Source organism: Pongo pygmaeus, chromosome 5 (assembly GCF_028885625.2).
Source record: "Pongo pygmaeus isolate AG05252 chromosome 5, NHGRI_mPonPyg2-v2.0_pri, whole genome shotgun sequence".
NCBI classification, from domain to species: Eukaryota; Metazoa; Chordata; class Mammalia; order Primates; family Hominidae; genus Pongo; species Pongo pygmaeus.
In genome coordinates this window covers 101,447,988-101,469,227 of record NC_072378.2, presented here as the reverse complement: position 1 = coordinate 101,469,227, position 21,240 = coordinate 101,447,988, and the positions used below count along the sequence as shown (strand labels likewise).

General features: G+C 33.3%; 1 protein-coding gene across 5 annotated transcripts in view; it reads right to left on the bottom strand.

Moving 5' to 3' along the window:
* GRIK2 (glutamate ionotropic receptor kainate type subunit 2) overlaps positions 1–21,240 on the bottom strand; it is a 1,201,378-nt gene that overhangs the window by 378,732 nt on the left and 801,406 nt on the right. For all 5 annotated transcript variants that reach the window (XM_063666452.1, XM_063666454.1, XM_063666453.1 and 2 more), the window contains 3 exons: positions 16,243–16,424; positions 10,296–10,349; positions 6,535–6,708 (listed from right to left, as the gene is read on the bottom strand). In XM_063666452.1, coding sequence (XP_063522522.1) covers positions 6,535–6,708; positions 10,296–10,349; positions 16,243–16,424 — 410 coding nt within the window. The remainder of the gene's footprint in view (positions 1–6,534; positions 6,709–10,295; positions 10,350–16,242; positions 16,425–21,240) is intronic.

Sequence of the window (21,240 nt, the reverse complement as noted above, 5' to 3'; positions counted from 1 at the left end):
ATTCACACTCCATGCTCCATGTCCTTTTACCATTCATTAAATCAAGCATATATAAATGTAACAAATGTTGTACTTATGACTTCATTACATACTCTGAAATATACAAATATTTCTGCCATATTTTATTATATTATGGACCCCAAAATGTTTCTTCTGTAGTAACAACAAGAATAAGGCTAGTCGTTATAACATTTATGTTAATAAATTTTGTGAAATGTTACACATTTTTCAACAAAATACTAAGAAGTTATGTTAAATTCTTGGTAAATATATGTGTGTCTCTTGCTATCATAAAGGATCACGGAAAACAAGAAATTTTAACAAGAATTTTCAGGAAGACAGGAAAGAAGATCCAAAAATACAAAATTAAGAAGCAATCAACATCACATTTGGAACATAATTTTTGTATCAACAAAGATTGTAAAGTGATCAGAAAAACAGTTACTATCTTCTAATTTTATCAATTCCCTTAGTTATTTGATGAAATAGAGGTATTGTCTTCATTAACAAATCCTGAGTGTCTGGTATCAAATCCTGCATGCTGCATACAATACACAGTATTAAAATTGATTTTTAAAAAGTTAATTCATTAATTCATTATGTTCCTACTCTTTATTCTTTTATTTTGGTGATTTAGTGCAATATAAGATGAAGCCAACTTTTTCAAAATGCTTCACCAATTTAAAAAATGTTGAGTTGGTTTGATCTATTACTTGCCAAAACCTTATATTGATATTCATTTCAAATGAATTAAAGAAAAACAGCTACAATTAATTAAGACAAGCAAATAGCAGCAAAGGTGGGTTTGCAGTTGTTCTAGCAGTAAATGAAAAAGCCTGTCGGTTCTATTTATGCTTTATTTCTCTATGGTTCTATTTCCATTGCTTTTTTTTTTTTTTTTTGAGACGGGGTGTTACGTTGGAGTTTAGCTGGGTGAACACTGTTCACTGCAGCCTCAACTTCCCAGGCTCAAGTGATCCTCCCACCTCAGCCTCCCAAATAGCTAACTACAGGCCTGCCCCACCACATGCAGCTATAAAAGTAAATCTTTATACAGTAACAAATTATTACTTGTGTCACCTTAGTGGATGAGCTGAATTCCTGCTGTAAGATGTATATACAAGATGCTCATTTTTATTTTAAGATACTCAAATAAAAAAGGAAATTATAAAGTCTGGGGTCTGTGATCTGTTGTTATAAAGAAATAACTGTTACGAGGGCGTTAGAATTAAAACACATGAAGACTCACCTCTCATAAACATTATCTCTTCCTTTGTAAAAAGAATGGGAACTACTCTTCTAACTTACTATACTTCCACTATTTGATAAAAAGTATTTCTAATGGCCGAGCACAGTGGCTCATACCTATAAATAATCCCAGCACTTCGGGAAGCCAAGGTGGGTGGATCACTTGAGGTCAGGAGTTGGAGACCAGCCTGGCCAACATGGTGAAAACTCATCTTTACCAAAAATACAAAAATTAGCCAGGCATGGTGGCGTGCACCTGTAATCCCAGCTACTGGGAGGCTGAGGCACAAGAATCACTGCAATTGGGTGAGGCAGAGGTTGCAGTGAGCAGAGATTGTGTCACTGCACTCCAGCCTGGGTGGCAGAGCGAGACTCTGTCTCAAAAAAAAATAAAAAGTATGTCTAAGTTTTGCCATTGAGACTAGCCTAACTGCATCTTCTAAATGATTAGATGTCTTGATAATAAAGTACAAGAGGGCAAATAAAATGCTTTCCAACATACCTTTGGGGAAATGAGAGGAACTAGTGATTAGAACACAGATGTAACATGATTAAAATCAATTAACAAATGCATTTATTCAATCAGGCAGTCACTCCCTCATTATGAGCTCCTGTTTTACACCAGACATTAAACTAGGTATAGGGACTTCAAAGATTACAATATCTACTTCTTGCTTCAAAAGGGCTAACAGTCTATTGAAAAAGTGATGTAAAAACAAACTAAAACACTAGAGTTAACTTTCAACATGGAGTTATACATAAAGTGCATAAATAAAAGACCACACATATAAAATATCTGGAGGACTCAGTGCATATTCAATCTAAAAGGTAACAGAAAACCTGAAAATTAGAGTATGAGTAGGAATATGCCAAACATTCAAAAAAAGGTAGGTGGTTTAAACAATGGAAGTATCCTCTGCTGGAATAGGTGATACATGATGAGTAACGACACATCAAAGGTGAGATGAGAGGGTGGCTTGGTGGAACAGGGAGCAAGCAAATATGAGGCTGGACAAATTGGAAAGGGCCAGATCATAGAAGGCTTTTTAGGCTTGGCAAATGAGCTCAAGTTACACCTAGTAAATGATGAGGAGCCATGAGCAAAGCTCTGAAAAAAATCATACTAGAAAGAAGGTGAATGTAGGAGAGAGATATTAAGAGTAGGACTTCAGTGAGGGGACTATTAGGAAAGCCAGGGAATGATCATAACTAAGATAAAGTTCTGGGTTGAAAAGATGAATGTAGTTAAGAAAAATATTGATACAGTAAAATTGAGAGTGTTTAATGATTTTTGAGGTGAAAGGAAATGGAGATAGCAGTTGGTGTCCAGGGTTTAAACTTCTAAAACAGTAATATCCCTATAGAAACCCAAATGATATAGTCAACCAATACGATTATTATTGATTTGTGTAATACATTTATATTATCAAGGAAATATGTGGTATTATCTATCAGCACAAGAAAAAAAGTATTGATAATTAAATTAAGCTACTGAATGGATTACAGGTACATTGGTATTAATATGTGTATGTATATTGGAACCACTGGGAAGGATTTCTGGGATATAGCTAGACTGCTTAAAATGTACCCTGAGATGTTTGTCTTGACCTGAAATTGCTGTAAACTCAATAAATCAATAATAAGTATTACCATTGTCAGGCTCTGATTGGCACTGGTTCAAAAGTGAATTCTCATCCTATAGTAAATGTGCTACATAAAGGCAGACAATGTCGGGTCAGAGGACTGGGGAAGATGTTATCTGATTTTGCAGTAAAGAACAGTAGTAACACTCATTGAAAGGTATGTGCACACCTCTAGGAGCATGAAAAGATGGGAACACAATACAGAATGCATAGCATGGAAAGAGTTTTACAATAAGGGATTTAAGTCTGGGAAGTTCAGAGCACTAACTGGATGGCATTTTGTGGGAATGGAGAAAAGTGGGATATCATGTGTTAAAAGAAAACCCGCATGTGTAAAAGAAGAGTGTTGAGCTTTATTTCTTCCTCCTTAACTAGATCAGTCTTGGAAGTACTTTGTGAGTTGGTTCCTTGGTTGGGTTTACACCAAGTGAAACTAAAAATTTTACTGAGTTACTAACATTAACATCTTTATGATGACCCTAGACTGTAGAGAAAGAAACTACAATGGCAAGCGAAGTGGTTTTGTATTCAGTAGTCATTTAACTGATAGACAGTTATCTCAAAGGCCAATTAAAATCCTAACTCAACTAGAAAAACTCTTATGAATCCAATTTACTGTTTCCTTTTATAGCTCAAACATGAAGAAAGGATGTCAAAGTCTGAGCACTATGATCTTACACAATGGCAAATGATTATGATACTGATAATAATAGGTCTTACTCCAAGCACTAGAAACTTTGCTGATAATCCCATTTCTTTATGGGACCATAGGGGATAAAAAGAAAAAGAGATACGTAAACACTGAGATCTCATGAATTGACTGAAGGGAATATTGCCAATGCCACAATGCCAGGCTATAATTCTTTTTTCTTTTTTTTCTAACTAGAATCCTCTTAATTTACTGACAATATTCATGGTGGAAACAGCCTATTAATTTCTTTTCCTAAACATTTAATGACTTGTGAAAATGCTTACAATACAATTTTAAATTGAAAAGAAGAATACTTATGTAAGACATAAATATGCCCACATTTTAATACAGAACTCAATTGGTTTTATTTTAATAATCATATGCTATTTTATAATTAAGAATTAATGTTATATAATGAAAATATTTTATGTATTTTTTTAAAATTTTGTTATAATGTTATATGATGAAAAGATTTTAAAATATATTAATTTTCCAAAAGGGAAATTGTAAAAACAAAATCAATCTGCATCTATTTTGAAAGAAACTTTTATTTTAATGACAAACTTCATATCTACTTTATATTTAAGAACTATACCAAAGGAAAGATAATTGCATGGAAAATTCTTCTGAATAACTCAGAATCCATGGTTTTTATACAATGCCCAGGATTTTTAATAGACACATTTTTTTCATCAGTCCATTTTTATTTTAACATTTTTCCCCTTCCAAGAAATCATGTGCCAGTTCAACAGGGAAAAACAGAAGAGGAATAGACTCGTGCTAGAAAGACAGAACCCAAATCTGTAATTCTCCTAATATCCTGTCTCTTTTTCCATATTGTAGAGGTTAATTCTCTCCAAGAGCTTCTACCTTGGAGATTAATACATCATTCTTTCTACTTATCTGTCTTTCAATAGTTTATATAAGTTACCACAAATTAGGGATTACTTCATTTCAGGAGATGACGTGTAAAGTCACAGAGGGACTCACATAGCTATACAGAGAGTACCAAAGTAAAATTGAATAATTTTTATGATTCTGATACACAAAGGGGCACACTAGTCCTTGGACTTATTTATCTGTGGAAGTCAATATATAAAAGTGTAAAATTGTTCTGATATCTACTGATTTACTTTTCTTAAAGCCATTTAATAATGATATTGAAAATAATAAAATATTCATCCTGAAATCAAAGAATTGTAAAGAAAGCTATTATAATATATAAATATTTTTATATAATATATAAAAATATTCACATGATCATAACAACAATTTAAAGGATAGTATACATTATAATATTAAAAAATCACATTGTCTTAAGTTTCAAAAGTTTGATTCACCATCTTTAAACTGGTAATAAAATATAACATTTATAATTTTTTCTAGTTTGCATTTTATTTTAAATCTGGCTCCACTTTGAAGGAAAATATTTTAATTTTTAAGTTATTTAGGTATTTTCCTCTCAATAAAAATTCTCAAACATAAGTTAAAACTAAACTACTAGAACTGTTCAACTATCTCTTTATGCAACGAAGTAAAATTTCCCTATAGTGTTTCTTTTAAAACAAATTCATACGGATATATTTTCAAATTCTAGTAGGTGATTTTTCTCACAAACAGAAAACAAATGTATTTTTTGTTCCATCAGAAAGTTGATGCCTTTAGGCTAACCATTTCTTCTTCATAGTCTCTATGAAGGTACTCAATTTGTATTACAAAACCTTCTAAGGATAAAAAAATCAAATTTTCCTTTTATCCCTACAGTATCAAAAACATGCTTTGAAGCCATTGAAGTAATTAATGGAAAAATTACAATCGTAATAGAAAAATCTTTTCTACATACATGTAAGGATAGAGGATGTTTTTGTTTATAAATTCTCCATTTAGACTAGTACTCATTAAAAGCAGGTGGTAATTTCCTATGAAATGTAAATATCACCCCACTGCTAAGCTATTTCCTTAATTATAGTGATACTTTAGTCTGTAGAAAAATGATTTAATAAGAAAACATCAGGCATTTATAATTTTTAAAAATAACATGATACATACCTACCAGGTCTGACAAGGTAGACACTAGCCACATTTGGCTACTACAGAACAAATATGACTGAAATGTGACTACTCTGAATTAATGCATGCTGTCAAATACATACCATCTTTCAAAGACTTAGTATAAAAAATATAAAATGTCTCAGTCATAATTTTTATATTGATTACTTATTTAAAAATAATATTTTTACATAGTAGCTTAAATTAAACAAACTAATAACACTGATTTTTACCTATCTTTTGGAGGACACAGTATAAGAAAACTTAAAATTATGTATGCCTTGCCATTAGATTTTTATTGTAAGCATTGGTATAAACAGCTAAAGTTGTTTGGCATAAACAACTAAGTTATATAAGAATATACCCTTCTTTTATAGTTTATGCAATAGTGCCGCTTCCGGGTTTAAACTGGGACTTGAAAATGACAAATGTGATTATTGATTAGTCTTCAGCCTTAAAGAGTGAGTAAGCTCATGAGAGAATTTTGTGTGTTTTGTGTGACATAAGTCATTTATATAACACCAGATATCAGAAATCATCATGTTGAAGAGTATTCGTATATTGATAGGTAAGATCAGAAGGATAACTATCAGATTAATGTCTTCTTTTCAGTCTCTCATTTCTCTCATGTAGGGCACTAATTAACTTTACAGAAATTCCTCTGTTGTAGTACCCTGGTGATAGTTGTAATACCTTTTGAGATCCTTAGATGGAAGCATAAGTTTTTCATATAAAATTGATTTTAAAAAATTATTAATAAAATTATTTGCTTTGTAGTTCTGATATTGTGCTTTTAATGTCAATTAAACTGAAGTGTATATGTATGCATATAAACCCAGAAGTTAATATGTATGCAACACTATTTAGAAACACACAAACTGATCTTTAAGTGGGTATTCATACCGTCATAAATCCATCCAGCAAACCTGAATCGGGTTTTGGAGGTGCCTGCAATCGTTCCATCGACCACTTTTCAATGATGGAGGAGACTTGGGTATTTTCTGTATTTAATATTCTGAACCCTGTCATATTAACACCACTGTATCGGTAGGGCTCAACATCAAGAGCAAAGAGATCCTGAAAGACAAATGTTATTGTGTTGTTATTATCGACAGAGTATCTTCACAGGCATGTATTATTGAAATAGTCACTTATTTTTGGTTTCCTTAGGTCACTTAACACCATTGTGTCAAGTGACGTTAAACATCACAGATCACCAAGATTCAAATAGACTGTCCTCATGCTTTGGCACTGCAGAGATACATGCTCTGTATGTAAAAATCTGTGTATATATTTTATTCTAAATCCACCAGTGAAACAATGGGCTCTTCTATAACTTACCTCTAAGATTTGCAATAGCTTTCTTCTCTCTGTTTAGGATAGCTTGCCCTTATTTTATTTATTAATATTTTGCTTTAATTTTTTCTATGCCCTGCTTCCACGCCTGGTTATTGCTGTTTTTAAATTTTTTTTTTTTGTCAGTGTTTCTTTGTTTGATTGTTGTTTTTAGAAAGCAAGTCACAAAATACGGCTTCTAACTAATGAAAACTATATGAAAGGTGTGAAAAAATGCTAAGAAGACTAGCCTTTTTGGTTGCAGAAACAATACAGTTCCTTCATCTCATGTCTCACACCTAGGAACTTCACTATAAGTTTCCAATAAACACTTTATGCCTATTACCCTTTCTAGTCTGTATATAGTGAACGTTCTTGCTCTGCCCTTTAGTTTTCCCAGGAGATATGAGGCCAAAGCTATCATGGAAATGGATGCCACCATGAAAACATCCAGCAAGTGGAGTTTTGCCCTCTTTCTAGTTGGCATAGCTAACCCTCAGAACTTATGGACAATATTGAGAATCAAGGCAAGATTAATGCCATTGGTTCTGTGAACAGCTTGCCTCAGACTCATACAGCTACACAGGCTAAATAATAAGAATACAATTCAGTGGAAAGCAGCTGGCATTGGCCTGAGCTCTAGTCTGTGCTATGAAAAACATAGGAATCCTTAGGTTTTTATTTTTTAATGTTTACAGTCTAGCCAAGGAGATAGGATATATTCAAGAGGTGAACAAATAAAGCATGGCAATATATGCCAAGTAGTAAAAGAGTAGAAATCATACATGAAAAAGAAGTCAGAAGCAAGGCAAGTTATTTTCAATTTGTATGGTCAAGAAAAACTTCACAGAGCAGATGGGATCTTAGCTGTGATGAGGCTCTGAACATGCTACCCCCAAATATGGTACTTGGCTATAGGAAACTGAGAAGACACAGAAGCAGGAAGGTCACTCTGTGACCTTATCCCACCTTTCTCCCCTGAAGTGGATCACAAAAGAGTTCTCTGATCTACCCCCACAGAAAGGAGGTCATAAGACTCTCATTCCAGAGGGATCCAGCCCTATACCTGGAGGTCAAGAAGAATCTGAACAATTTGGCCTTGCTAAGTTTTCTGGATTTATTGCCATTAGATCATAACCTCCCTTTGTCCAATAATTTTCCTACATAACTATCTACTCTTCATCAAACAAAGCAAAAAAAAAAAAAAAAAAAGCCAGATTTTCCCATTTCTTTGAGTCTTCATTTCTGATGGCTTTTGTGTCACATAAAATTTATATTAAATACATTTTTATGTGTTTCTCTTGTTAACCTGTCTTTTGTTATAGAGATCTCAGCCTTGAACCTCATGATGTGTGAGGAAAAGAAATCTTTTCTCCCCTACAGCTGCCATTAAAGAAAGACTGGGCTGATGATTGACAAAAAGAGAATTCAAAGTGTGAGTGGAGACACAAAAATTAGAAGATATAAAACCTATTCAGGAGACTGATCCACATCAGCTCAGCTATAAATTAGAATTCCTAAAGGAGAATAGTAGCAAAAGGAAATGGGAAAGTTTGATTAGGATCAAAGTATAAAAGGCCTTCAAATGTAGGCCTATGAGTTCTATGTATCCTAAACTAGTTGTTTCATTTATTTTCCTTATTGAGAGATACTTTTGATTTCCCCAAAATCTTACGCTTATGCTGAGTTGTAACAGCACTGAAATATAATTTGCTGATGAGGGAATGCTCTCACTTCCTCTCCACCCCCACCACTAAGTTTCTTACAAGCTGCAAAAAAGTTGTCTGCTAGGAAATAATATAGAGATATGCCAGAGCCAGCTTTGCTATTTTTAAGTAAAATACATTCTACTGCATGAATAATCTCCTTTGGAGGTAAGAGTTGTCATCACAGGAAGCTATTGCAATCAATTAAATTTTAATAATCTGATCTGGCAGCTTCAAGACTTCTAGAAGCAAGGAGACTAACTGGAAGAATTTCAAGTTAATGGAGAAAACATTGGTTAGACTGGTTGTTATGGGAATGGAGAAGATAGATGCTAGAGACACTACAAAGGAAAAATCAGTAAAATTTTGTTGGTGATACAGGAGTCAACAAAAGTTGAAACTTTTAAGATAATCAGAAGAGTTGTCAATTCAGAGGACACTAAAGTTTAAATATTTTGAAATTATCTAATGGAACAACAATTAAAAGTGTTTTACAGTATACAGTAATTCATAAATATTACATAGAACATTTAGACCTCATTCAAACAAAGATGATAACTGAGGCTCTAAATACAAACCAGTTCTGAAGAAAATAATTGAAGAGAAAATAAGATTGGATGAAGTCCAAACTTGGAGATACTGTCATATTTGGGACATGCGGAAGAAAGAATTAGTAAAGAGACAGCTGTTTTACACAGAAAGGTCAGGATAATGTATTGATAACGAAATGGAGCTAACAGTAAGTTTGATACAGGTTAAAGTCAGATTTTCATACATCATAAGGGAAAATTGTGTGGTGGGTATGTGAAAACAAAATATAAAGGTAACATTCAATTTGCTGATGGCAAATTAAAGCATATTGACTTTAAAAAAATCTAACTAAACATAGGCAAAAGCAGAACAGAAAATGTAATCTACTGAAAGGACAGCTTCAATACATCTGATTTTCAAAAAGTGAATACAGCTGAGATAACATAAGATTTTGTGCTTTTCTTTTTTCTTTTCTTTTCTTTTTTTTTTTTTTTTTAGATAGAGTCTAGCTCTGTCACCCAGGCTGGAGTACAGTGGCACAACGTTGGCTCACTGCAACCTCCACCTCCCAGGTCCAAGCAATTCTCCTGTCTTAGGCTCCCGAGTAGCTGTGACTACAGGCATCCACCACCATGCCCGGCTAATTTTTGTATTTTTGGTAGAGATGGGGTTTCACCATATTGCTCATGCTGGTCTCGAACTCCTGACCTCAGGTGATCCTTCTGCCCTGGCCTACCAAAGTGCTGGAATTACAGAAATGAGCCACTGCACCTGGCTGAATTTCCGCTTTTCTAAAGCACTGATTTCTCAGGAAACTAATTTCAAGATCCATTATGTTCTGAAAGTTCTCTAAAGTAACATAAAAATAAGACATGCAGTATTTTGAATTGATATCTGAAATGATATTATTTCAAAATTATCAGCTTCTATTAAGAGTTATCCTCTCTGATAATAATTTTGGTGGGGTCTTATCAAATTAAAATATAACTACGAAGGAATCAGTCATAATACTTCTTACTAAAAAACCTATTTTTCATCTGAAGAAGTCATAATAATAAAATTCAGAACATTTTGTTTTAATAAAGTACTTACCAGAGTGGTAAAGATATAATGATAGTATTCTGTCATCATTCCCATAGCTAATGCCTAAGGAAAAAAAAAAAATTACTGAAGGTACATATTATAGGAAAGACAGTATGTCAGTAATTCAAGTGAGAACAAAATATAGTAGGATGTGATAAAGAATCAACCTACAATATTCACGTTACATACAATTAGGTTAAACTAAATCTTTTCCCAGTAGTTAAAGATTAGTGGTTACTGAAGGAATTTCTGAAGCAATTCTCTAGATAGAAAAGCTATTAGTTGAATGTTTGCAATTGTAAAGCTATGGCTTAACACATTAAAGAAGGCATTAAATTTGACACAAAACCTGAAATTAGCACATCTTAATTTGTTACATTCATAACAATTTGAGTCTTCACTACAAATACTCCAATGAGGAACACCATTTTATTTTAATGAAAAATATTACTGAATTAGAAAAAAAGTGCTGTAAAACACAATGCCAACAGGCATTTATTTTAGCTCTTTAGAGACATTTCCATAGCATTAATGAAGGAAATGTAAATTACCACTCTTATTTAAAAATTACATATAATTAAAGAAATGTTTTTGTTGTTATTAATAAACTAGTCACAAATTACTGTGTTTTATTTCACTCTTCTACAGTCCTCATCAATTTTAGACTGTCAATCTTAAAAACAAGGACTTTTGGGTTAGAACTTTCAGTTATAACAAGTGTCCATGTCATTTTCTCTCTGAAAATAAGAGAATGCTTTTGAAATAACTGCTTATCAGTGAACAGCAGTTGGCAAGGATAATTAAAAAACAATGCATTTTTAGTTGAATGAAGAGTTCTTAGTAGGAAACAATTATTCTCAGGTACATCTAATAGCCTTCCAAAAGCCACTAACTACAAAAACTCGTTTATGAAGTAGCTGCCTCAGCTACATTCTGCATACAGAAATTAATGGGTTAAAAAAATAGAAGGAATAAGATCTAGTATTTGAGAGCACAATAGGTTGACTATAGTCAATAATAATTTAATTGTATATTTTAAAATAACTAAAAGAGTATAAACGGATTGTTTGTAACATAAAGGATAAATGCTGGCTGGGTGCAGTGTCTCACACCTGTAATCCCTGGACTTCGGGAAACCAAGGCAGGAGGACTGGTTGAGCCCAAGACCAGCCTCGGTAACATAACAAGATCCCATCTCTAAAAAAAAAAAAAATAGCCAGGCACGGTGGCACATGCCTTTAGTCCCAACTACTCGAGAGGCTGAGGTTGAGAGGGTCACGTGAGCTCCCAAAGTCGAGGCTGCAGTGACAGAGCAACACCCCATTTCTAAACAAACAAACAAACAAAAAACAGGGATAAATACTTGAGGTGATGGATATCCCATTTACCCTGATGTAATTATTACACGTTGTATGCCTGTATCAAAATATCCCATATACCTCATAAATATGTACACCTATTATGTACCCACAACAACTAAAAATAAAAAATAAAAATAAGAAAAGCATCATGCTCGTAAATCGGCATTAACCAGTTAGGTAGGATAGCATTTGTAGTTCTGCAACATGAATTCTTTAAGAAGGAATAGATACTTGTGAAAACTTTGGAATGTATCAAATATATTTAAAAAGGGAGAAACATTGGTTAATGAAAGGTGGCATCAAAGAATTGAGCACAAGAAATTTAGGTATCAAATTACCAAATAATATTTCTTGAATGGGTAATAATTATATAAACCGATAATATTCGGATTAAATTTTCATCTCAAGCAAAATAAGACAGAATTTCCCTTATTAAATACAAATTTACAAGATCATATTTGTAGAAGGCATTCATTGCTCCTTATGGGAGCAGATGGCTCCCTGTCTCCAGTACTATTCAATGACAGCTCAATATTATGCTTGGCAATTTTTTTTACTCTATCAACTCTGTAGGTATAGAACTAGAGATAAAGGTAATTGAAAGAAATAATGATTCAGATGCATAACTAAAAATAATACTTATATAATGTTTAAAATGTGTCAGATACTATTCTAAGCACATTACATATTTAAGCCTCAAAAAACCCTAGAAGTCAGTCCTACTATTATGTTCATTTTATAGGTGAGGAAACTAGGACATGACAAGAATGAATAAACTGTCCAACAAAGTGAGACAGTGAGTAAACATGGACTCCAGGTCTCTAATGGGGAATTTGGAATCTATGTTATTTTCTGAAGTGGTATATTTCATATTCCCACAGATGTAGAACAATTTTTGACTCCATGCATTCTAAAATTTTTGCCTGTTCCTTCCTTGAAAATTTGAAAACATGGACATCTCAGGCAAGTGCATCAAATTCTGCTTTGGTGTAGGGGAAGGAGTTGAGGAGATGGTGGAGAAGATGATTTGTTCTGACATATATATTTCCAATGGCTACAGGTTTTTTCTTCATCACCTTGAGAAGAAATCTATGAGGGTAATTGGAGTCTGTTTCTGGCTTTCATTGACCTTCTCTCAGCTTTTGATTTTGAAAACAAGGATCAGTCATGTGCTGTGATATGTGATGTAGAAAACGCTGGAAGGCCAGGGGCGGTGGCTCATGCCTGTAATCCTAGCACTTTGGGAGGCCAAGGCAGGTGGATCACGAGGTCAGGATTTCAAGACCAGCCTGGCCAAGATGGTGAAAGCCTGTCTCTACTAAAAATACAAAAAATTAGCCGGGTGTGGTGGCAGCTGCCTGTAATTCCCGCTACTCAGGAGGCCAAGGCAGAGAATTGCTTGAACCCAGAAGGTAGAGGTTGCAGTGAGCCGAGATCGCACCATTGCACTCTAGCCTGGACGACAGAGCCAGACTCCATCAAACAAACAAACAAAAACAAACAAAAAAAAAAATTGGAGGTAGAAATAGTAGTTATTTTTGATTAAGTACCTACATTGTAACCTTACTCAAAAAGAATGTACCATAAAACCTAAAGTATTATAATAATAATAATAATAATAATAAAAATAAAAAAACTAAATAAAAAACAAAAGAAAGGAAGAAAATGTAGGAAAGAAGAAAAGATGGAAAGAAGGAAAGAAAAAAAAAAGAATGAACAACAGGAATACTCTCTTAAAAGATTAGTTAATATTATTTCCAGTAGAATTTTTTTTTAAATAACTTGCTCTGGACCTGCTTTTAATTATAGCATGTCTTACTGCTACTTTTGAGTGAATTGTATGCACACTTCAAACACATTAGAGAGAACAAAATTAGTATCTTTTTATGCACAAATAATATAATAATTGCCTCAACATAAAAGCGGTTGTGATATCATCTCTCCTAAAAGAAATACTACAGATTAAATTTTCTAAAATCAAAATATTATTAGAAATCCCAACATTAAGCTGGTGTAGTGTTAACAGTGCTATATGACGAATTAACACATGCAGTTATCTAGGCAGATAATTTGCAACCAGTTTATTTTTCAGGTAAGATGCAGAAATTATATTGCTCAAGGTCAACAATAGGAGTGGGGCCTATACACATCTCTTCAATTTTTACTTTATTTTACTTCACACCGCTGTAGGATTTTATTAGCATTTTCTTTTACATTTTTTCCAGGCTAAAAGTTTTTATTTCACACTCTCTGATCTAAACTTTGAAGTTCCTGATTACTATTTTTTCTCTGTGATAGAATGTCCTTGTGAGGTTTTACTTCAGAGGATCTTGGCTCTGCCCTAGGGTATTTTGTTTGATAAATCTGGATGGAGGTAGAATCATCTGCTATGGAGGCATGCATGCCAATTAGTGTACTCAACTTGCCTCAGAGGAAATCTACTCAACTGCAAGCTCCACTCACTTTTAAAGCTTTCTAGCAGGAAAACTTCAAATTCACTGTTGTTCGATAACTAGTAAAAGCTCAATCAGTTTAAATAAATAAATTAAATTAATTACACAAACAAACACACAAGGGTAAACTGATTAAGGCCATTTCTTTTTCTGGATAGTCCTAATATTCATTCTTGGATGAAGCCAGACTAGCTGAAAGCTCATCTATTTTTGCTCTTCAACTCCTATACCATGTTTTAGGAGTTCCAACAACAGTGAATGTTCAGGAATCTCAGAAAAATTTCACAAATCACAAAATAGGACCCTATTAAATGCACTGCTGAATTTCTTAGAAGCTATACACTTTCTTCTTGGTTACTAGAATAACTGGAAAATTCAAATGTGAGACAAAGATAAAAATAACACCACCATATTTGTGGTCTTCCGCTATAGGACCTCAGAGGATGCATACTGTATAATAATGTCACTCTGGATTCATCTTAACTTTCATATTCTCATTTTACCTATTTTCTAATTTTTCATCTACTGACCTTGTTAAAATTACATTTTTCTGTTATATGTATTTAAATATTCTATTATTTCTGTTTTCATTTTGCAAACAAAGCATGTTTGCAAAGAACACGTAAGAAAACAAGTATAAAATAATAAATATATCTAATAGAAGGCAGAAAGCAAATTCAATTTTTAAAGGTGACAGGCTTCTCACCTTCCAGACAGCAAAATAGTGAGAGTTAGTTCTTTAGAGAAAAGACAGCTGATCATTTACATACTTACTAGAAGCCTAGAGAAAGCAGCCAAAGCTCTGTCACTGAAATAGCTTAGTGCCACTCACTCCAGGAGTAAAGGAAAGGTCTCCTTTCCAAGCCTGTGTATTCTAACCATGATCAGGAATTGTTTGGGAATTATGTGAAACAAATCTGGACTCTAGAGTTCAGTAGTTATGTTAGTGCGTTGTTTTATTTGTTGCCAAAAAAAAAAAATACAAAAACCTTCATATGCTTTATTATCCAAAGATAAAACTATAGCAATTTTTCAAATCAAATTATTTTACTGTGAAAATCAACATTTATATTGGAATATGGGATAAACATCTGCTTAATAAATTAACCATGCTATAACAGGCATTTACTATTGGCAGTTACATTTAACGGGATATAATTTGACATCTGAATCTGCATAACTCTCCAGTAGAAATATTTTATCCTATACATGAGAGGTTTCTAAATGACTGACTAGTTCCAAGCTACCAAGGTGTCAGCTCAGTGTGCATAAAAGAGTTTAAGAAACAAAATCCAAAAATTTGTGTTCAAATCCAGGCTCTACTACATAGTAAGTGTAGGGCCTTGTTCTGGCCATTTAACTCCCAACTTCAGTTCCTTCATCTGTAAGATATGGACTGATAATAATTTCTGTTTTCCAGTTTGCTGTTAGGTCTGAATAATGCTGACATAAATACTAAAAGATTTCACAGCTACAGATTGTTTTGTTTGATTGATTTAGAAGGTTTTGTTTGTTTGGTTGGTTGGTTGGTTGGTTGGTTTTTGTCAGGCAATGCTTTATTCTGGAATGAATACTTGTTAACATCATTAGGTTGGATATCAATCCCCCTGCTATGTTCTTGCTACTTGACATTGGTCAAGTTACTTATTCATTTCGGGACTCAGTTTGTCTGTAAAGCAGAGATAGTCCCTACTTCTTTTTGTTGTAGTGATGATGAAATAAGATCAAATATGTAAAGTCTCTTACAGTAGATATCAGGTAAATGGTAAATCTATTACATCTTTTTCCTACTGGTTGATTGTAATGAGTGAGCTGCTTAATTGGTTGACTTAGTTCTTTCCCTCATTTCAAAACAAAAAGAAATAACTATCTCATTAATCAACTACCTCATTAACCAACAGCATTGCAGTCATTTGAAAATAACTTCAAAACTTTAAACAACCCGTTTTGAAGATCATCAATGTTTACATTACTTTTCTTTTAAGACAATTAATTAAAAGCAATTGTCAGACTTTCTATCATAAAATTACATGAAGGTTGTTATAATTGATTGCATAACAATAATATTTTGATTTCAAAGAAGATCATATTGTAAGTGCAAGCTTATGAAGAAAACAAGAATTGAAGTAATTTAAAGGTTACCTGTTTTAAAATGCCTGCTGCCATTTCATGGCTACAATCAAAGATTACGTGAAACTCCTTGCCTCTTTTCATTTCTTTTAGTAAGGGTTTTGCATCCTTTGTATCAGCAGGTAACTGACGAATTTTGAGTCGAAGATTATACCTTGATGGAGCTTTGATGAGCTCTTGCAAACGAATGAGACCTTTAATTAAAATGGAAAAAAAAAAGAATATTAGAGATAAAAAATAGAGTAGGCCAAAGAATCAGAAAACATTCATTAGAATGTATAATTTTCTTATTTCATTTTAATTTTTGTGGTTACATAGGTTTGTATATTATAAATTACATGAGATAGTTTGATACGGCCAAGAATGCATAATTTTCTTGACCATGTTTAAGTGTATTTAACGGTGCAACTCGAAATTCCTATTTCAAAACAATTCCATATCCTCTGTATTTTTGTTAAAATAAACATTTCTCAAATTCTTTAAGGCATTTTTCAAGTTATGAAAGAAACACATGACTAAAAGTTAATATAAACAACTTAAATGTATAAAAACACATAGAGTAAAATAGTTTCCCTTTATACCCCAGTTCTACTCGCCTGCGGGTTGTCACTATTAAAGGCTTGAAATACTGTTTTTCCATAACACTTTCTGTGCATTTACACGTGTACACACATAGCTTTGTTTGTATTGTATTTTACATTAATAATTGTTTTGTGATAATGCCTTAGAGGGCCTTGTAAGTCAGTGATTATTATTCTAGTTTGCCTTTAATGAACACTGTTTTATCACGCACCTAATTTATGTAATTTTCCCTATTATTAGAAACTTTGGTTACTTCATTTTCATCTTCAGTAACACGTAATGCTCTGGTGAATAACCTGAAAACTCAAGTTGGTGTATATGTAACAGTGAAATAACTTTCCTTAATAAAATAGATTTTAAATAGCCTGAACCATAATTATTTTAAAAAATAATGCTAACAATTTTTGTATTGTTTTCTAGTTAACAACATTAAATTAAAAAGTAAATATACCTGCACACATTTGTAAAGTAAGCATTCTCCTAGAGAAGTACCTGATAATTAAATTAAAAATATATCACATTAATGAATATATTTCCAATAAATCATATAACTGTGATGCATTTTAAAATAAGAGACAAATTATTGAATATATTCCTTTATACAGTCTTCAAGTAATGAAACACATTAAAGAGCTGACACAAAAGATCCACTATATGAAAGAGTGTGAAAAGAAGAAAACATCATCCAATTCCATTGCAGCTTGGATCAAATGAAGTAATTTTCTTTTCTCTTTCTACTCTTTCTTCTTATCTTTTAAAAATCTCATCTCTATATTATTATCTATTTCTATTTTCCCTGAAATACTGTCATACTGTCATCAATACAGTATGACAAACAACGATAAAGCAAAATATTTGTAAATAATCAGAAACTGTCTCTTTCTCCTTCTCTCCGTTTCCCGAGTGTGTGTGTGTGTGTGCACGCGCGTGTGCACGCAAACGTACTGTCTGTATGTATGTATACATACCTGTTAACTTTTTTGAAAACGGGAATAAATATAAATAAAAATAAACGGAGGGTAGAGGGAAGAGAGGGATGGAGAGGGGATGGTCAGTGGGTACAAAGTTACAATTAGAAAGGAAGAATAAATGCTGGTGTCCTGTTGCTTAGAAGGATTACTATAGTTAACAATAAGGTTTTCTTCACTTCAAGATAGCTAGAAGATTTTGTCTGTTCTCATCACAAATAAATGATAAATGTTCAAGGTAATGGATATGCTAATTATCTAATTTCATCAGTACATATATACACATGTCAAAACATTACATTATACCCCATAAATATACAAAATTATTATGTATCAATTAACAATAAAAAATGTGAATTCACAAATATACTTGGTATATTTTGTTTTAAAAACACATGGCCCCATAAAATTGCTTCACTGTAAGTTATTTTACATGGTAAAATTCTACACATAACAGCTTCTACACATAACAGCTGCAAAAATTGCATGGTAAAGTAGTATTATCACATTTTGTTTTGCAAATTTAAATATTTACTAATGCTATTTAAATAAATACTACATAAAGATTGATATTAAATGTATCCATTAAACATACTACAATAAGTTCTAGAGAAGTAAGATGTGTTTAATGAGTACAGGTGTTAATATTGAGCTGTACAGAAACAAAAATAGATACTTGAACTTGTAACACCTGCTAGAGTTTAATGTTGGGCTATGATGTCCTTCCAAACATATATGTACAGAAAACTATACATTCAGAAAACTATACATTTCTTTGAACATGGGAGTGCTCTGCTACTAAATTAGAGTACATTTTACATGGTAACTCTTTAACTACTTTTTATAAATAAACCAGAGAATTCTTGCAGTAAGGCAGTAGTTCCTACACTTTGAAAGGTGTGGCAGTAATCTGTGGAGCTGCTTACAATCTAAACAACCAATTTAGAATCTTCAGAGGATAGAACTCATGCATTCATATTTTAACCAATCTTCCCAGATGACCTTCTTGGTCATAAAAGAATGAGGCCAATCTCCAAATATAGGCCTGGTTTCACCTGGTTTTAGGTGTCATACGAGAGCCAGTCTTTGAACCACTTTGGCATAGCAGTCATACAGGATAGTAACTATATTATACTAATAGGACAATAAAATAATTAATTCAAAGCATGATTCTCAACTTCATAAAAGTGAGTCAGAAAACCGTAAATACAACTAACTGCAGAAAAAAGAGAAAAAAAATATTCATTTAATCATGCATCTAACAAATGTGTATGACTTATAAGCTTCTTACTATAAGTCCAACATTGTTCTCAATATTGGGTAGAACAATTTTGAGAAGTGTCTTTTCATGTCCTTTGCCCATTTTTTAATGGGGTTGTTAATTTTTTCACTTTAGAAAGACAAAATCAGATGAAGTTTCTGTGCATACAATACTAAAAGTATACAGGGGAAAATTATATTAAGCAAGTAACTACAAATGAAGAGTGGCAAATAATATTTTGGTTGGAAAGAACACATCATTGAGGAATCATATAGCAGGATAATCTAACTCAGAGCGGGAGGACTCATGGGAAATTATTCCAAAGGAGGTGACATCTAAGTTAATACATGAATAAAAAGAGAAAGACTAGAAGGGATGCATATAGAAGAATAAACAGTTTTTATATACTGTCATGGAAGTGAGGGAGCAGGGCAGAGAATCTTATGAAGCAAAGAAGAATCAGTGATAAGCCCAGCTGTAGATGCGAGCATGGGGCTGCTTCAGAAGCTTTTGTAAAATACTTGAAAGAATTGGGGCTTTAACCTAAGAGCTGTGAAAAGTGCCCACTTGGAATCTGTAATTCAAAAGAATTGCTCAGATTATGGAGGACTGATGAGAAGAACCGGGGAAAGAAATAGTTGGCTTTTTAATAAAACCCATTCTGGCTAGTGTGAGATGGTATCTCATTGTGGTTTTGATTTGCATTTCCCTAATGATTAGTGATATTGAGCATTGGTTCATACGTTTGTTGGCCACATATATGTCTTCTTTTGAGAAGTGTTTTTTCATGTCCTTCGCCCATTTTTAAATGAGGTTGTTTATTTTTTGCTCGTGGACTTGTTTGAGTTCCTTGCAGATTCTGGAAATGAGACCTTTGTCAGATACATAGTGTGCAAATATTTTCCATTCAGAATGACTATTATTAAAAAGTCAAAAAGTAACATGCTGGTGAAGTTGTGGAGAAAAGGTGGGAATGTAAATTAGTTCAGCCACTCTGGAAAGCAGTCTGGAGATTTCTTAAAGAACTTAAAATACCATTCAACTCAGCAATCCCATTAATGGGATACACCCAAAGGAATATAAATCATTCTACCAGTAAAAAACATGCATGTGTATGTTCATCGCAGCACTATTCATGATAGCAAAGATGTGGAGTCAACCTAGATACTAGAAAATGTGGTACATATACACCACGGAATGCTACACAGCCATAAAAATGAGACCATGGCCTTTGCAACAACATAGACAGAGCTGGAGTTCATTATTCGAAGTGAACTAATGACTGAAAAACTGCCTGTTGGTATTATGCTGATTGCTTGGGTGACAAAATTATGTGTACACCAAACCACCACAACACAAAATTTACCCATGTAACAAACCTGCACATGTACACTTGGAAACTAAAATAAAATTTGGAAAAAAAAACATATAAAAATTAGGAACAAAATGAAATAGTTAGAAGATAGTAGTGATAATGTAAGAGAGGTAAGATGCATATTCAGGACAAAATATCAGGCAGAAAAAAAAGTGGATGGAATACTGAGATATTTATAAGAAAAGACGATTGAGAGCACTTGGCGAGGAAGAGATCAGAGTCTGGGAAGTTTCTGATTTCTGGCTGGGGATCTGGAGAGAGAGGGTGCTTTCACTGAGTGTGAGATATGGGAGGATCATGTAATTGAGTCAAAATGAAGGGAGCAATCAGCCATGTCAAGGGTTGCTAACAAACAAATCTCAGTAAGTACTTTTTAAAAAATGGTTATTGAATTTAACAAGATCATTGCTGTTCCAGGCAAGGGTAGTTTCAGTAGGGTTGTGCGGGTTGGTTGTTGTGTCATCAGTGGGAGGGAGGTAAAATACAAACTTCCACTCAAAATCATCTTCATATATTTCCATAAGATAGTTTGAGCATCCATCCTAGCCATATCTAATACCCTTGTAGGAAAGTATCAGCCCCTCTCTAATCGATCATAAGTAGCAGATCCATGAGACACCTTAATTTCCATGTCTTCTAAATGAAAGTTTTATCTAGATCAGCAGCTCTCGAAGTGGCTCCACAGACACTTGTACCCTTCAGAAGGGTCCCTGAAGTCTAGCTATTTTTAAATAATACTAAGTAGTTTTGCTGTTGTTGTTGTTGTTGTGTTTTTGACATAGTCTCAGACTCTCACCCAGGTTGGAGTGCAATTGCGCGACCTT